Below are 16,373 nucleotides of genomic sequence, written 5' to 3'. Positions count from 1 at the left end.
TAAACCGCTGTGCCCCTCTCAGAGCCTCCACAGGATTCCTTTCGTTTGCTTCAGGGAGTGTTGTCTTCATTCTCAAGCTGTGCTATCGCCAGCTTGCCCAGCTCATTGTGTAAAAGCCAAGGATGCAGGTTTCATATGTGCTTTTCTTTTGTGCTACATGTAGGTCTGTGTGTCCTAGAATATTTCAAGTTATTTATAGCCTTGTGCTTCTTAGGAATTTAAAACAAAAAACAAATGAAAACAAGAACCCTAAAGACAACTTAAAAAACTACGTTAGAAGGGACGTGAAAGCGAATGGGTGCTTGCTATTTTTTGTTCACTTCGAAGCCAATCCATTTCAATGTGAATTCCCCGTGACCTAACACAAACTTTAAGACTTCTTGGATCTGAAATAGCAGAGAAGTGGGGTTGAGGATATAGTTCAGTGAGATCCAGTCCCTAACCTGGCACTACAGAAAGAAAAAGAGCTACCAGAGCTACTTCATGAGCCTATGGTTCACATAGCTCTAAGTCACTAATACATACACCTTCTATGTACGCCTATTCTATTTATTCTTAGCCTTCCTTCACCTGTCTGCATCTTGTCAGTAGCACCAGATTACTCAGTGGTTCTCAATCTAAAACTGAGCATCAGACTTGTTTGGTAAATTTAAACAGACACATACACACTCACACACATACACACATATGTACATGCATATATACATACACTATGTGCGCACACACAGACACACAGATAATGGCTGCCTCTTGAATTCCATTACTTCATATTGATCTCTGAACACTCTGTGGGTTGTTTGTAGCTGTGTCTTTTACCACCATTCCTAGTTAGCTATGGGTGTTTCCTTTGTATTTGGAATTTTAAATGCTGTTAAAACCCCCACATACCTTGTTGGTATCAACTCTATTCCTTTTATATCAGTGAAAGTCTGTGACTTGCTCACCCCATAAAGTTCCTTTACCTTGGTTTTCCTTTTCATAGTGCTAGGGGCTATGCACTTATGTTCTTATCTATAACATTAGGATTTATAATAGATCATAGCTAGGATCTGTAGACTACTTTAACCCTTGGGAAATGTACTCTCAGGTTATCCCGAGGCCTGATGGCCATGCCACATATGGAACAAATACATTCTGACAAAGCTAAGCAAGAGGTGGGATTTAACAATTCAAACTCAATTCTCTCATTGGCTCTAGTTTAATACATAAATTAGTTGCCTCTAGCTTAGCATCTAAAGTTTCCATCACTACTCCAGAAAGCACATAAAAGCCCAGGCTAGAACCAAAGAAAACACCTCTGACCTTAAGGAGCAAACAAACATAGAGAACCCAAAACTGTTTCCCACGTCCTTTGTAGCGCTTGGTTTTATCACCTGAAATGTAGCTGAGAAGCTCATTGCGTGGTGAATTGCATCATTTCCGTGTGTTCTTTCAGTAGCAAACACATCGGTCTCCCACGCCCCCGACCTACCATGAACCCACAGAAGCTCACAACACTACTGGTCTTTCCAGAAATCCTAGAAAGGATTGCCTGTGTGCTCTTTCTCTGGACCTTTGAGTATGTTGCAAAAAACTGCTAGGTAAATGTCAGTGCTTCTTCTTATCTATAACATTAGGATTTATAATAGATCATATCTAGGAATAAATGATCTGTAGACTACTTTAACCCTTGAGAAATGTACTCTCAGGTTATTTTCAGAAATCCATTTAATTATAGTGATAATGCTATCAATAGCTAATAATTGATTGAATATCAAAGTGAGCTGGGCAGTTTGCTAAGATTTTATACAGAATGTGTCATTTAGTCGTGATACCAACCATGTGAATTTCTTGAGAAATTTGGGGGTTAGAAAGACTTGAGTTTCTCGCCCAGGTTACACAAAAAATGAGTGCAGAGTCAAGACTTAAACTCTGGTAGTTCTGACCATCCTGTCTTGACTAAATGAAGAGCTCAGGAAAAAGTGTTAGGCTACAAAGACTCTTAAAGCAGTGCCAGCATTGGTGTAGGACAGTTTAGTCTCCAAAGCTTTTTCTTTGTGTCTGGAGGGTGTGTGTGTGTGTGTGTGTGTGTGTGTGTGTGTGTGTGTGTGTGTGTGTAAGGAGTGGGGTGTGCATGCTAATGTGTACATATGCATGTGGAAGCCTGTCTTTCTCAATGGCCCTCCACCTTATCTTCTGAGATGTGGTCTCTTGCCGGCCTGGAGTTTACTCATTCAACTAGAATGGACAGTTAAGTTCCAGGGATCTAGTGTCCTGAACACTAAGATTGCCTCCACATCTGGCTTTTTTACATGTGTTCTGTGGCTCAAATTCAGGTCCTCGTGCTTGCAAAGCAAAGCATTTTACCAACGGAGACATCTGCTCAGCCCCAAGTCTCTTAACATATTGGTTTTCACAATACTGCTTTGCATTCCCATCTGAATGACCAAAGTTCAAAAAGCTAGACATCTCACCTCACTCAAAAGTTGGTCTGTCATCTCTTCTGGATCCCTCAGTGTTGGGATGGTAAAATCTGCTTTCAAGATTCCAAAGGAGTGCCCTGGAAACAAATGCTACCTGGTTCAGAAAATTGTTACCCATTGCCACTTGAATTTCCCAGTTCTTGAGAGTTAGGGATACTCATTGAATCCTATAGGTGCTATATGGTAACATAGGGTTTCAAAGAGAGAAAGAGGGAAACGGCTGAACAGGACAACACTTGACCAAAATTAATACAGCTCTTTTCCCACAGCCTGGACACCCATCGGGAGTTACTTCTGCCTCTTCTGTGGTCTCCTGTTCCCTTTTTATAAATCCATTATACAGATGTTCATGGCCATCCGATCTTGCTAGCATTTTGCCTTCCCCTGGCCTCACTACCTCCAGAAAACCCCAAAGAAGTTCTCTGAACTAATAGGGAGACTCAGTTCCTGCTCCATGTCCACCATAATCATGACAACACTACAGACTCATGAAGAATCTGCCCTCTGCATAGCTTTTGGTAGCTTACAATGTTCCTTTGCCTAAGTACCTTGTGTTGTCACAGCAACCCTATACTATAGGGTAGTTACCCCTCATTACACTACAGCTTAAACTAGAATCTACATCTTCCTTCCTATCCCTGGTGCCAACATTTCATGTTATCATTCCTAAGAAGGCCCTCAAGTGTCTCTGGTTGGCAAGATGGTGGAGTTGGCAAACAGAAGCAGTTACCTGATTCTGATGTTGCTGGTTTCTTTTTAGACTCTGAGTAGTTAGGTGAGTTTAAATGTTGAGCCTGAGTGGTGGTAGTTGTGTCCCCTTTATATGCGTCACTCTCTATAGTGGTCATAGCTATAGGAAGGAAGAATAAAGGAATTATTGTAAATGTAGCCAGGAATCAAGGTATCTAATCCTGGTGACTGATTGTGAGCCAGAAAACAGGCAGGGGCAGCAGCCCTGCTGTGTACAGTTGTGAGCAGTTACTCCTGCTCGTCCGTCCTTCACATCCTTCACACCACGCGCCTCCCAGACTCTCCTTCCCCATCTCTGGAGTTGCTATACCATCATTCAGAAAGTGTTCCAGTGTCAGGCTCTATAAGGCTTGAAGCAGTAGCATCAGGCTTGCTACAAATAAAACCAAGTTCCAATTTATCTTTTAGCAGTACTCAGTCCAGAAGCCCAGTGCTCTAGTATTCCCTGCGTGCTGCCCTATCCATGGTGTACTGGAGCGGCCTGGACATCTCGACCAAGGCAATACCCCACACCAAGCTCAGCCTCTTCTAGCATACACTAGGCACTCTGGACAGAGACCAGGAGTCCTCAGTTACTGTCCCTTTCAGTCCTCAAATCCTGTGTTTCTCCTTTTCTCATAATTGCCCCACCTCCAGATATGGATATAATCATATTATTTAGAAATCTATAAATTACTTACAAAATAATTCTAGGGCCCCAGCCCTAGGAAAAAAAAAAAACAACATTAACAGTTTACTAGACACCAGGGGGTGGTGGCGCACGCCTTTAATCCCAGCACTTGGGAGGCAGAGGCAGGTGGATTTCTGAGTTCAAGGCCAGCCTGGTCTGCAAAGTGAGTTCAGGACAGCCAGGGCTACACAGAGAAACCCTGTCTCAAAAAACATACATACATAAATAAATACATACATACATACATACATACAGTGTCCTAGACAATATCTTTCATGGGTTGAATTTTTTATTTAAAATGCAAAGTCTACCTTACTCTCTAAAAGACCGCATAGTTCACTGAGTATGACGTGAATGCCTTAAGTAGTCTCTCCATAGACAGTCGATCACGTCTAGTTTTTAGTTTAATAAACAATGCTGGTGTGTGTGTGTGTGTGTGTGTGTGTGTGTGTGTGTGTGTGTGTGTGTGTGTGTGTTTGGGGGGCAGGTTACTTTGTATAATGGTTTATATATGCTTAGCCCAGGGTGTGGCGCTATTAGGAGGCCTTGTTGGAGTGGTATGTCACTATGGGTATGAGCTTAAGATTGTCACCCTAGCTGCCTGGAAGCCAGTCTTCCAGACCACTAGCAGCCTTCAGATGAAGATGGAGAACTCTCAGCTCTGCCTGTACCATACCTGCCTGGATGCTGTCATGCTCCCGCCTTGATGGTAATGGACTGAACCTCTGAACCTGTAAGCCAACCCCAATTAAATGTTGTCCTTATAAGTTGTTGTCTTGGTCATGGTATCTGTTCACAGCACTAAAACCCTTACCTTGGTCATGGTGTCTCTTCACAACAATAAAACCATAACTAAGACTATTTGTATTCTTACTTCCTTTATCAGCTCCTAAGTGTATAATGTCTGTAGGAAAGGACATGCCATTTTAAAGCAGACACATCTCACCAGCATGGCAGCCCCACTTGACAGCCTACAGTATTGGTCATATCTGTTCTTCCTGCATTCACATTATCACTGCCTTTAAATCTTTACCAATCTGTTGTTAGGGGAAGAAATATATTTTAAAATAAAACTTAAGTTCATTTTTAAAGTCAGATTTATTTCTATGGTTTCATGAACAGTTCTTTAAATGTATTTGTGTTGTGTTTCTTGACCTGTGTCATTTGTGACTAATCTAGTCTTCATGTCCCTACTCATGTCACCAATGCCTCAGCCTACCCCAGGCTTTCTTTCCTGGTGGGCCTTCTCTCTACAATCCACTTTTCCTCATCCAAAGACTTATAAATCTCTTTAATAAGATTCAGAAGGACTGGAGAAATGGCTCAGTGGTTAAGAATACCAACTGCTCTTCCGAAGGTCCTGAGTTCAAATCCCAGCAACCACATGGTGGTTCACAACCATTCGTAATGAGATCGGATACCCTCTTCTGGGGTGTCTGAAAATACCTACAGTGTACTTATATATAATAAATAAATAAATCTTTGAAAAAATCTAGAAACAGAAGAGGGGGTGACACTCATAAAGCATACTGTTAGACATTTCCTTCTGATCTTTATTTTTTAAACCTTGGTTGATGCCTTTCTCACTATTGAAATTGTGATTTTCCCTTTAACATCCTGATGCCAGCATGCCACCATGTCACCTATCACCTCTAGTAACTACAGATCTTAGCATTCTGCTCCTTTTCTGAAACCTTCTGTTGGTCCTCTTGACAGCAGGTTCAAGACCCTCAGAATGTGGCACGGCCCTTTTCCCTTATCTCTGCTATTCCCTCCTCCAAATGTAACCTTACAGTAACAACATCAGCCTGCTTGGCAATCTTTACACCTTTGTCTAGCAAAGGAGTCACTTTCTGCTCTTGGTTCACACTTTACACACTCAAGCTGTTCTAGTTGTCTGTGCCTGTCCTATCAGTCCTGCTCACCCTGCTTGTGACACACAGAATGCACAATTCAAGGCAAAGCAGGGGTTATTGCATAAGATGGAGCTCAAAGCACGGAAACAAAGGAAGTACAAACAGCCTCTGTCTGGGAGAGTCTGTAATGTACACAATGCACAGCTGATGATCTGCCATCATGTGTGGTAACATGAGAATGAGCCTTGTGGAGCTACTAAGAAGATAAGGACACTAAGTGTCACTGGTGAGTTGAAATTAAGATGGGAATAACTATATTTACTGTTTGCTGAAACCAGAAATTAAGAGGTACTCTATCACACTGACTCGGAGAAATGAGATTCAGTGAGGTTAAGAAAGTTGTGAGCAGGCATGGTGGCGCATGCCTTTAATCTCAGCACTTAGGAATCAGGAGCAAGTGGAGATCTGTTAGTTTGAAGCCAGCTTGGTCTACAGAGTTAGCTCCAGGACAGCCAGAGCTGTACAGAGAAACCCTGGCTCACAAAGCAAAACAAGGAGGAAGAGGAGAAAGTAAGTTATGGGAACATGGAGTGGTTCATTTCTGTAGTCTCAGCAGTTAGGAGGTTGGGACAGGAGGATTGCAATGAGTTAGAGGCCAGTTTGATCTATAGAGTGAAGCCTTATCTCAAAAAAACAAAAACAAAAAAACATAAAGGGAGGAAGAATGGAGGGGGGAAATTGGTTGTCTGTGGCTGAGCACAGTAAATTACAGAGCCACCAGGATTCTACTGTCAGACTTCAGATCTTGTGGGTGGATTTTCCTAAGTCATACTGCCTTACCCCATCCTTATCCTTCCTGATCAAGGGAATGGCCTTAGGTGCTGGAACTGGCCAGGCAGGTCCCTGTAGAGAGGCTTGCAGTGCAGCCCTGTCTAGCCCATGAGATTCCTGCACTCAGCTCTACATTTTGCAATTTGATATTTGGCTGCTAATGCCCCAGGTTTGGCTCCCAATCCCCAGTGAAGCACATGAGCACCTGGAGTAGTTCCTGTCCGGCTCCCAGCTGTCGCAGTGCTGGTGTCCAGGCTCCAGACTGCAGAAGCATTGGGCCAATCTTGGGTCTCTGCTGGGCCCCCTAGGGTGGATGTCTCTGTAGCTCGCTCTTTGGTCTCTGCAAAGTTCCACAGAATCTCTGAGTTATATAGGACTAGCTGAATGAAGACCCAGAGAATATTACTAATATGGGAATAGCTGAGACATTGTGGCTAGAGCTGAGCCAGGGCCTGTGGCTACCTCCCCTGTAGCCATGAGCCCACTCCAGGTTATAGGGACCTGTGCTGCATAGGTTCTGCAGTACCATTGACAATGGTAACCTGAGGGCTCTGACCACTTCCTGGTGAACTGACCCACTTTCTTGAGACACAGAACCAGTATTGACTAGTGTCAAGGGTGCAAGATCTAAAGGCTCGCTCTGAGCAACGGCCATGAGCTTTTCATCAAGAACTGAAATACCATCTGGGGATCTGAGATACAAGGATGTGGTTCTGGCGGTGACCAGTGGTGGAATGGACTTTTCTTCCAGAACTCAGTTTTTCCCAAGGGTCCAAGGTTCAAGTACACAATCTGAGAAATTAGCAATGATGTCCTAGGCCCTTCTCCCAGAACCACACAGCTGAGAGCTCAGGGTCCAAAGACAAGCTCTGAGCCGTGACCAGTGGGCTTGTGAACCCTTCTCAAAACCAAGGTACCTCCTGAATGTGTAGAGGTTGCCAGAGGAAGTATTGAAACCATCCCTTGAGGTTGGAGAGCTGTAAGGCCCACGGTGGTCGGGGCAGGAGTGGTGGTGTCACAGGTGCCAGAGTTGACCACAATTGGTTCATGACTCACTCGCTGTGGGATCCAGGTTGTTGAATACAGTGCTTGGGAGGCATCTATGGGGCCAGGGCTGGTCCCTATGGCAAGAGATAAGAATCATTGTGGCGTGCACTAGACATAGGGCCTTTTTCAAAGCCCTAGTCACAAGTCGAGAACTCCTCATAACCCCAGTGGAGTATATCAGAGTGAAGATCGTAGCTCCAAGACCTGATTTTCTGCCACACCTAGTGGTAGTCGCCCACTGAAGACAGAGCTGAGTAGAGAGTGCTTTCTAAACCTATTTGAGTCAGTACAACTAAACAGTAAGCCTGAGACAACTGGATAGAGTCCAGGTTAGACCATAACAGGAAAGCAGAAGACGGTTTCTCAACCCAGCATTTTAACCAAAAGGAGCCATGCCTCTACCAGCTCTCAGTGATGACATCACCACATGAGCATACTGGCAGTCCTCTCTCCTGCCATCCCCTACCCAACTACCTGCCAACCACCTCATCTTTCTAAAATCACTCCAAAAATTCTTCTGCTACTACAGCTGCTGAATGGCTCCTGTTCTCTGTATGTTAATCAAAGTGCCAGCCTTTATCTGCTGGCTGTGAGCACCATCAGAATGAGCCCTGCCTTTGTTTGGAGGTCTTCATGGTTATATTTGTCATTCATTGTTGGGTCTTAATCAGTTGCCCAAAACCTCTCCTAGCACAAGAGCATACTCTAAAAAGGATAATGGATCTACTGTGATGGGCTTCCTTCCTCTGACTGCTGAACCTCCAAGGCCTCTCTGGTGAGACAGGATCATCACTCAGGAATAGCACTCAGTCATCTGTCCCTTTGTGTCCTAGGCCTTTATTTCTTCACTTGACTCTTTATTTCTTCACTTGAGAGACTGCACAGCTTCTCTGGCGTCTCCTGGCCCTAGAGCTTCAAATTCAGAAGCCCACAAAGAAGGATGTCTGCGGTAAACCAATTCCTTATTTTCCTACCTTTGGTTAGGCAGGCAGTGTAAGGAGAAGGAAGAGGAGGAGGAAACGATTGATTGGTGTAAGTAGTAGCTAATTGCCACACAAGTGGCATGCCCCATCTCTGTTCACTCACTAGCACTTCAGGAAGGGCTGCTCACTTGAGTTCCACCCTGGGTTGCTGCATGTAGACCAATAATTTTCTCTAGTTTCCCAGGCCCAGAAGACCCTAGACAGCCAAGGACAGATTCAAAGTACCTGTGTTTGGCCTAGAGGTTGTCCTTGTAGGAACTTTTGAGTGCTGAGTCACTCTAGGGGTGGAAGTATCATCAAGTGGAGGCATCTCTGCCGACATCCGATATCCAATGGAGGGGTCTGTGAAAAAGCAGTGCAAAGGCAGGCCCTGTCACACCAACACTAAGAGAAGTCAACAGACGCTGCTGGACAGCCTCCGTCAGAGCAAAACCAGTGCTGCACACTGAACAAATCACTGGATAAATAGATCCTCTCACCTCACCAAGCAGCATTTACAGTCTTACACATGGCAGCCAAGATTGTCTTAAAATCCAAGAAGAAAATAAACAGCTACAAATAGGCAAATACAGAGAGACATAAGTCTATTTTGGTTGCCAAGGGGAAAGTAGGGCATGACTAAGCAGTAAGGACTTTTGAGGGTGGTGGAATTGTCCTTAAATTGGACAGTGGTGATAGGTGAATAATAGGCAAACAGTAAAACCCACTGAACTGTACACTTCAAAAGGTTGTCCCTCTCAACATATGTGGATTCTCTCTCAACAAAGGCATAAAAGGAGGAGGGAGGCTGAACACAAAGGGCACGATAGGAGGGCTGTCACTGAGAAAGCACATTCTACACATAGATCCAGAGTCCCCTGCTGCCCTCAGATTCATAGTGATCATAGCTGCCAGTAGCAAGGCACTTGCTCTATGTCAAGATCTGCAATCATTCAGCCTTCAGACATCCTATGAGGTGGATGTCCTCAATCCCAATTTGTAAAATACATTTTCCAGATAAGAAAGGCAAACTCAGATTCTGCCTGTTTTCTAGAAACAGGCATTTACAATCTACCTGATTGTAAAGTGCAGGTTCATGGTTACTTATTTCTCTGATGATTGTTGTTGCTAACAGCTAATGTAATAAAGCTGGATGGGATTTAAGAGTTACAACTCTCTTATTACTCTGCTATTCCGAAAGCTTCCAAGTGCTCGCTTAGGTCTACCCTGGTTATTCCCCACTGTCTAATAAATTCTTTTTAACCTCAGTGAGCCAAGGACATTCTCACATACCATAGAAACAGATAAAAGGTTTCAGACGAGGACAAAGCAGAGCATAAATCTGAGGTGGGTGATTTGCAAAGGTACGGAGTCCTGCACACAGTCCTTGACCAAACATAGGCATGTCCTCCTGGAGCCACTCAGGGATGCTGGAACCCTGGTCACTGGACCAGGTCAGATTATTGATCTTTACGTTGAAGTAAAGGCCAATCCAGGCATCATCGTCATTTATGATGGACTTGAGAGTTTCTTTGTCCTTGTCGGTCACATTCTGCAGATCGGCCAGGTCTGTGTAGTGATTGCGACAGTAGGTCAGAGCCGAGGGCCATGTCATGGTTTGTTTAATCCGAATGAAGGTCTGTTGACCAATCTTGACCTCAGCTGGAGGTAAAGAATACAGAGACCACAGGCCTGAGATTTAGGTTTAATGAAAACCACCATTTTACAGGGAAACTACCAAGTTGGAAGAATGAGATATCAGAGCATCAGTAGCCAGTATTGGGGAATCATTGAAGAACAAGTTAAACTCTCAGTTTAATACTGAGAGTCAGGATTACATAAAATCACACATTAGCATTTAATAAAATGGTAGGTACTATTTGAGAGATAGTAAGTAGTAGGTCATTCCTATGATAGAAGACAGTCCTGGTTTTTATTTGTGATCTACCACACACATATATTCATTCTCTCTCTCCCTCTCCCTCTCTCTCTCCCTCTCCCTCTCCCCAACCCCTCTCTGGTGGGGTCTCTTAGAAGCCAACCACATCAGTGCAGATCTTGTGGGCAGGAAGCATAGCAAGCTGTTTCTAGCAGATCTGCAACTCATGAGCTCAGAGACATACGATGATAGTCTCCCTCCCACACACACTACCTCCCCTCTCCAGGCTGAATTGCTTTGGGTCTCAGAGGCAAGTTCTACCCTGAGAGGCCCCTGAAGCCCATGCCTCTCTGACTCCTAGCAATGGGAGTTTTGGAAAGGATGTGAGCTACTGCAGCTCCACCTGTGTTGCTTCTGGAGGTTTGGATAAAGAAAAGACTGTTTGCAGAATCTGGAGTCATATCCTTCCATTCAAACGAGAGAGCCCCTTCCTGCTCTCTGGCGTACACCTGCTCATCTCAGCCATGAAGAGAAGCTTACTTCCCTATCTAAATAGATTTTTGTTTGCACTTAATTGTACACTGTGCATGGCACAGCACACACATGAAAGTCAGAAGATAACTTGCAGAAATCAGTTCTCTCTCTTGAGTATGTGTGTCCTGGTGAACGAACTCAGGTCCTCAGGCTTAGCAGCAAGCTCCTTTGCTCACTGAGCCATCTCACCAGCCCCCAAACTAATCAAAGTTCCTCTCTATCATGGCCCTAGTATGTGCCAGCCTTGACACATGCCTTTGGCCTACATAACTTCTTAATGTTCTATTGACTATCATCCTGAGAGGTAGCCATTATTAATCTTAATTCACAGCTTAGGTAAAAGAGGTGATAGTTCATCCCAAACTCAGGGTCAGGATGAGATTAAAGCACAGGTCTGTGTGCCCTGGAAGTCCTTGCTGTTTCACTCTGTTCTAGAACACTCAAAGGACAAACCCTAAATGTACAGGTATCAACTCATTTCTTTCATCATAGAATTCTTCTGTCAGACAAAAAGAAACTTTCTTTTTAAATACCAGGGCAGTTTTGTCCAAGGGGTAGGAATCTTGAGGGAAATACCCCTCTCTAGGCAGAACCTGAATTGTGAAGTCCTACCTACTCATCCCCCCAACTCCCAATGCCCAGAGGAAGACCCATTGGCAGGACTACATACTACCAGGAGACCCGGAGCTAGTTACCCCCCACTCTGTTCTTTTCCAGGCTTGCCATCATCAGTCTCTGGGTTTTCAGCCTGGGGACCCCAATGCAAAACAACTAGTCAGGCAGAAAAGGGAGGAGCAGAGGGAACCATAGTGATCAGCATCTGCTTGCTGGTCCAGGGAGATGAGCCCAAGGCAAAGTAAGTCAAGTGTTTTACCATCCTCTGGAAGAGTGGTCAGGTCCTTGAGAGGGGACACCAAGGAGATGCGGTGTCCTACAGCAGGATCTGTAAAAACAGAAGCAGACTTCAAATTATGACATAGCAAATGAGAACTGCCCAGGAACCACCAGGTTAGAGCCAAAAGAAGTTCAAAAGTAGCCTCACCCATTTTATATTCAGTAAATATAGATTAAGCTCCTATTGTATGCCTGGTGCTACTCCCTAGGAAAGTGATATAAACATAATAAGCTGAGTCTTTGCTTTTGAGAATATGAACCACCCAGTCCCAACAGAGAACAGCTAGAGTAAACTGCAGAAAGGAGCTAGATAAATTGGGGGGACAGAAATAAGTCAATACACCACAGCTAGAGAAAGGGCTGAGCAGTGGGCCAAGGAGACCAAACAGGGCATGGTTGTCTATGAAAAGAATGATATTCCAAGCGCTTTGAAGGTCTGCTGAGTATTTTGTAAGGAAGTTATCTGGGTGTCTGTAAACCTCTCTCACTCTGACAAAAACAGCGTCGCCACAAGGCAGACTTCGAGAAGTAAATGGCAGTTTGACCCATGCACTCATAATGGATCTGCAGAACTGGAAAGAACCGTGTGATAGGAGAGTGTTGTAGTCGGGTTCTAAGGCAATGAAGGACGCAGGAGGAAGTCATCACACACAGCTCCTGCTTCTGCAGGGATTCCTTCCAGACGCCCTGGCCATCCCTGGAGATGGTTATGTTCCCTTGGGATCCAGAGATAAAACCAAGGCCATCACAGGCTTCTGTTTCAAGGGTTTCATGGCAACCTTGGGGAAATGGCAGACTGACCTCCATGCCAGTATCTGGGCAATAAGGGTGACATAGAATTGTGCTGAGCCTTCGCTGGCCAAGAAAGCCAGAAGTTGGCACTTTTACTAGGAAACTGCAGCTCTGTCTACAACCACACCTCTGTGCGAGCTCTCAGCAACAATGTGAGGATGCTAGTAGTAGTGTGGACTCCAAGGGGCAGACGGGCATAGGTAGAACACAAAGATGGGACGTTCCCCCAGCAGCCAGCACCATGATGTGCTTGCTGATGGCTGATCTCCAGCAATGCCATCTGGAATTGGTCCTACCCACAACTTAGCAAATAGCAAAAGGTCTCATGGAGCAAAAGTTCTCCACTCTGCCACCCAAGTAAGACAGTGGACTGGGCCCTGTGCTTTCCAAGTCGATACCTTACAGTCTACTCTCACTTCGGCACAGGTAAATGGGCCCTCCAACCTGTCTTTCCCATTTTCTCCCTTGCTTAAATCTTTAATTGGCAAATGGAAGAAGAGATTTAGTGGAACATCCCAGGTTTTTTCTCTCTCTCTATTCATGCCCAATTCTTTGGTGAGGTATTGGGAATTGAGTACAGAAAGACTAAGGAAATATGAAGAGGGCGAGAGAACATCCAGTTACTCTCATAGATGTCACACACACAAAACACACACTCTTCCCCACCAAATAAAAAACAGGCCTGAAGAGAACAGGCCCAGAATATTATTCTGCACACACCTAAATAGCAAATGAAGGGCTTCTGTTCTGTGCAGGAGGCAGCTCCCAGTGCAGGAAATTTGAGCCATGAATACAGAGTAGCACAGAGTCCTTCCTGGAAGACAGGCAGCTGACTCCATGTTGGTAAAGTAAAGATGGAGCCACTAGACCAGCTCAGGCCAGAGATGCGCACATCGTAGAAGAGGCCGATCCATGCCTGGATGCTGCTGGTGTAGGAGTAGACCACCATGATGCTTCCTATGTTGTTCATGCTCTGCAGGTCAGCGAGGTCTGTGTAATGTTCCTGGCAATACCACATGGCCTCTTTCCAGGTCCGCAGCTCATCCACCCGATAGAAGGTCTTGCTGCTGCTCACCAGATGGAGGGCTGGGGCAGGAAAAGCTATCACTACGTGACTACCTACCCCCACTTCACCCTTGACCCCAACAGATTTCAACCGTACCACAGTAGGTCTCTTTTGTCCGATATACCCCCCACTTCTGACCTCCACTCATAAGCAACTCTGCCTCTGGACCTTTCCATAGGCTGCTACCTTGGCTTAGAAGGACAGGCCATGCTAGTTCCCTGTTCTTTTATTCTTTGACCTTCTCCCTTCCTTTACTTGGTGACTGACAGTGATTTTCAGTGTTTATTGTGCCCGTGTGATGTGCTGTTTAGCTCACTGAGGTTTTCTGAGGACTACCTGAGATTTCATTTTATCTGTTTTACAGATAAGGACTCCAAGTGATAGAGAGTTGAATATGTGACTAAGGCCACTAGGTGGGAAATAGAGAGAGCCAAGACTCAAGAACACTGCTGTGTGGCTCCCATGCCCAAACCCCTTAACCACAGCCCGGCATGGCTTACGTTAGAATCACCAAGAGTGTTTCAGGTGCGCTCCAGCATAGAGCAGGGGTTTGCCTGCTGCGACCAGCACCTGAGTTCTTCAGCTGCCTTTGGGGAAGAGAACTTATTCTATTCGCATTGTGTCTACCAGGCAACTTGGGAGATGGAGCAAGCCTTATTCATCATCTCCCAGTGCTGATCTAGATGCAACAAAATTGCTCTATGTGTTAAAGGAAGGTGGAGAGACAGACAGAAGGCGAGAGGCAGAAAACCTCTTCAGGATTCCCTCCCAGACTTCACATCCTCCTCCACCCTTCCTTCCCTCCCTGGCTCCAGCTGCTTCCCAGCTCTAACAATAGAGTGTTCCTCCATAGCTCTCCACCCTGCAGAGTTGAGGGGATGGAGGGGCTTGATGTTGAAGTCCTGGGGACCCTAGAACACGGAAAACTAGGCTAGAGTACAGAGACCAGACTAGATACCAAAGGCTAAGTGTGTAAGAGAGAGCAAAGACACGAGAGGACGGACAGCCACTGGCCAGGAGTGAAATTCTAGCCCCTACCAGAGCTACCGAAGCCACCGGTAACTGAGCACAGCTGGAGGACCCCAACGCCCAGGAAGGAAGGGGAAACATTTTTTTCTGTTCACTTTAGTAGTAGATATGAGTAACTTTGTTTTTTTTTTTAAATGCCACTTTATTTAATTTTTAAAGCACTTGCTGTGGCCCACTAAATTGGATTTTAGGAACTAATGGATCACAGCTAAAAAAAAAAAAAAAAAAAAAAATCAGCCCCTTGAAACTCACAGCAAGCCTGGGACCCTTGTACCCTCTTTCTATCCCTGAGCCAGGACCCTCATTTTGTGGGGTCCTGTCTCAACTGGACCCTTCCACTCTAATCCCTGGAATCTAATCTCATGGCGAATGTTAACAATAGCAAGCTTTCTGGAGCTCTCTACTTCTCACTGTGCCTTCTGCCATCTGAGCCCAGGTTGTCACCTTCCGCAGGGCCAATGGCTCACCCAGCTTCCACCTGGGGTGCCCTACATTTTGTGCTCAGTGGAGGGGGGGCTTTAAGTGGGGACCAACCCCCTGCTCCCATTGTTCCAGTCCCGTGCTGGGCTCCTTCTAAGAGAATCATATTCCATTGACAAGCTCGGCCTGGCCTCTGCCCAAGAAGTAAACCCAGCCTGCGTTGTGTGCCTGTGCTCAGCAGCTGGCCTAGGAGCTGATCTGGCTGCCAGGGGCCTGGTCAACTTCTTCCTGTGCTGTTCCTTCCCACCCAGCCCACACCTCCCCTCCTCAGAGACCCTCACACTGCCTCTCCCCGGTTCTGGCCCTCTGGCATGCTGCTTTGGCTACAGTTCTATGCAATGGAAGCTTGTGGGAGTGGGGAAGGGCACCTCAATCCCCAACCTTGGAATGATGGCTGAAACTCACTTCTCTCTTTCCACATTTTTTCCCAACCAACCTACAAGTCTGAGGGCCTCTGGGGGAGGGGGTGCGTGGAGCAGTGCACCCTCCTCTGGGCCCAGGTGGGGGTCTCACCTATTGTCCAGATGGAGAATAACAGCCATGCAGACAGCATGATGATGGCCCAGTAGAAGCTTCTGGAGTGGGCGCCCTTCTGCAAAGGCTGCCCCTGGTGTGTTCACTTCGCTTTCTTCTCTTTCCTATCCAAATTGATGGATTTTACTAAGTAAATATGGCGTGCCTGCTGTTTGCCAGGTTACAGCCTGAATAAAGCCGGAAACATGCTTTTTCTAAACTTGGCAAAAGCACCACGGACCCTACCACCACTAAGCAGGGGGTGAGGAGGAGCCCTCGGGGCTGACTGCCATTAGAGGGGAGGAGCAGGACATTGGGAGCATTGGGTCCTGGGGTTGAAGGGAGCTAGGGACATAGAGGAAGAGGGAAAGAGGGGACGAAGGGAGAAGAGCTAAACTTGCCACTCCACTGCCCACCTCACAACAACTATACCAGAGATTCTGTCATCATCTCTTTGTCCTCTCTGTGCAGGAAAGACTTGTGTGCCCCTGAAATAGCTTGATCAATGCATCATAGGACAGCACAGAACAGCAATTCAAGAGAAGGTCACCCCAGAAAGCACAAAATGGGATTGCACAATGGGAAGCACAAGTGGGATGATGTCCCAC

At 45.7% G+C, this 16,373-nt stretch overlaps 1 protein-coding gene across 1 annotated transcript; it reads right to left on the bottom strand.

Moving 5' to 3' along the window:
* Positions 1 to 284: 284 nt before the first annotated feature.
* Positions 285 to 15,794, bottom strand: Clec20a (C-type lectin domain containing 20A). The gene is made up of 9 exons (XM_052199926.1): positions 15,766 to 15,794; positions 13,398 to 13,744; positions 11,866 to 11,934; positions 9,872 to 10,240; positions 8,825 to 8,941; positions 7,487 to 7,690; positions 3,193 to 3,312; positions 2,454 to 2,539; positions 285 to 449 (listed from the first exon to the last, which is right to left on the bottom strand). The coding sequence occupies exons 1-9, from the start codon at positions 15,792 to 15,794 to the stop codon at positions 306 to 308; spliced, it is 1,485 nt and encodes a 494-aa protein (XP_052055886.1). The 3' UTR covers positions 285 to 305.
* Positions 15,795 to 16,373: the final 579 nt, after the last annotated feature.

This window comes from Apodemus sylvaticus, chromosome 12 (assembly GCF_947179515.1).
Source record: "Apodemus sylvaticus chromosome 12, mApoSyl1.1, whole genome shotgun sequence".
Lineage (NCBI taxonomy): Eukaryota > Metazoa > Chordata > Mammalia > Rodentia > Muridae > Apodemus > Apodemus sylvaticus.
This window is presented reverse-complemented; position numbering and strand designations above follow the sequence as displayed.

Bases quoted from the DNA above. Each gene is read 5' to 3' on its own strand.
- Clec20a (XM_052199926.1), bottom strand. From the start codon at position 15,794: ATGGCTGTTATTCTCCATCTGGACAATAG. The intron at 8,942-9,871 runs GTATGTGAGAAT...GCTTTTTCACAG, and splicing joins ACCTTTTATCTGTTTCTATG to ACCCCTCCATTGGATATCGG. The intron at 7,691-8,824 runs GTACTTTGAATC...CTCTTGCCATAG, and splicing joins AACCTCTAGGCCAAACACAG to GGACCAGCCCTGGCCCCATA.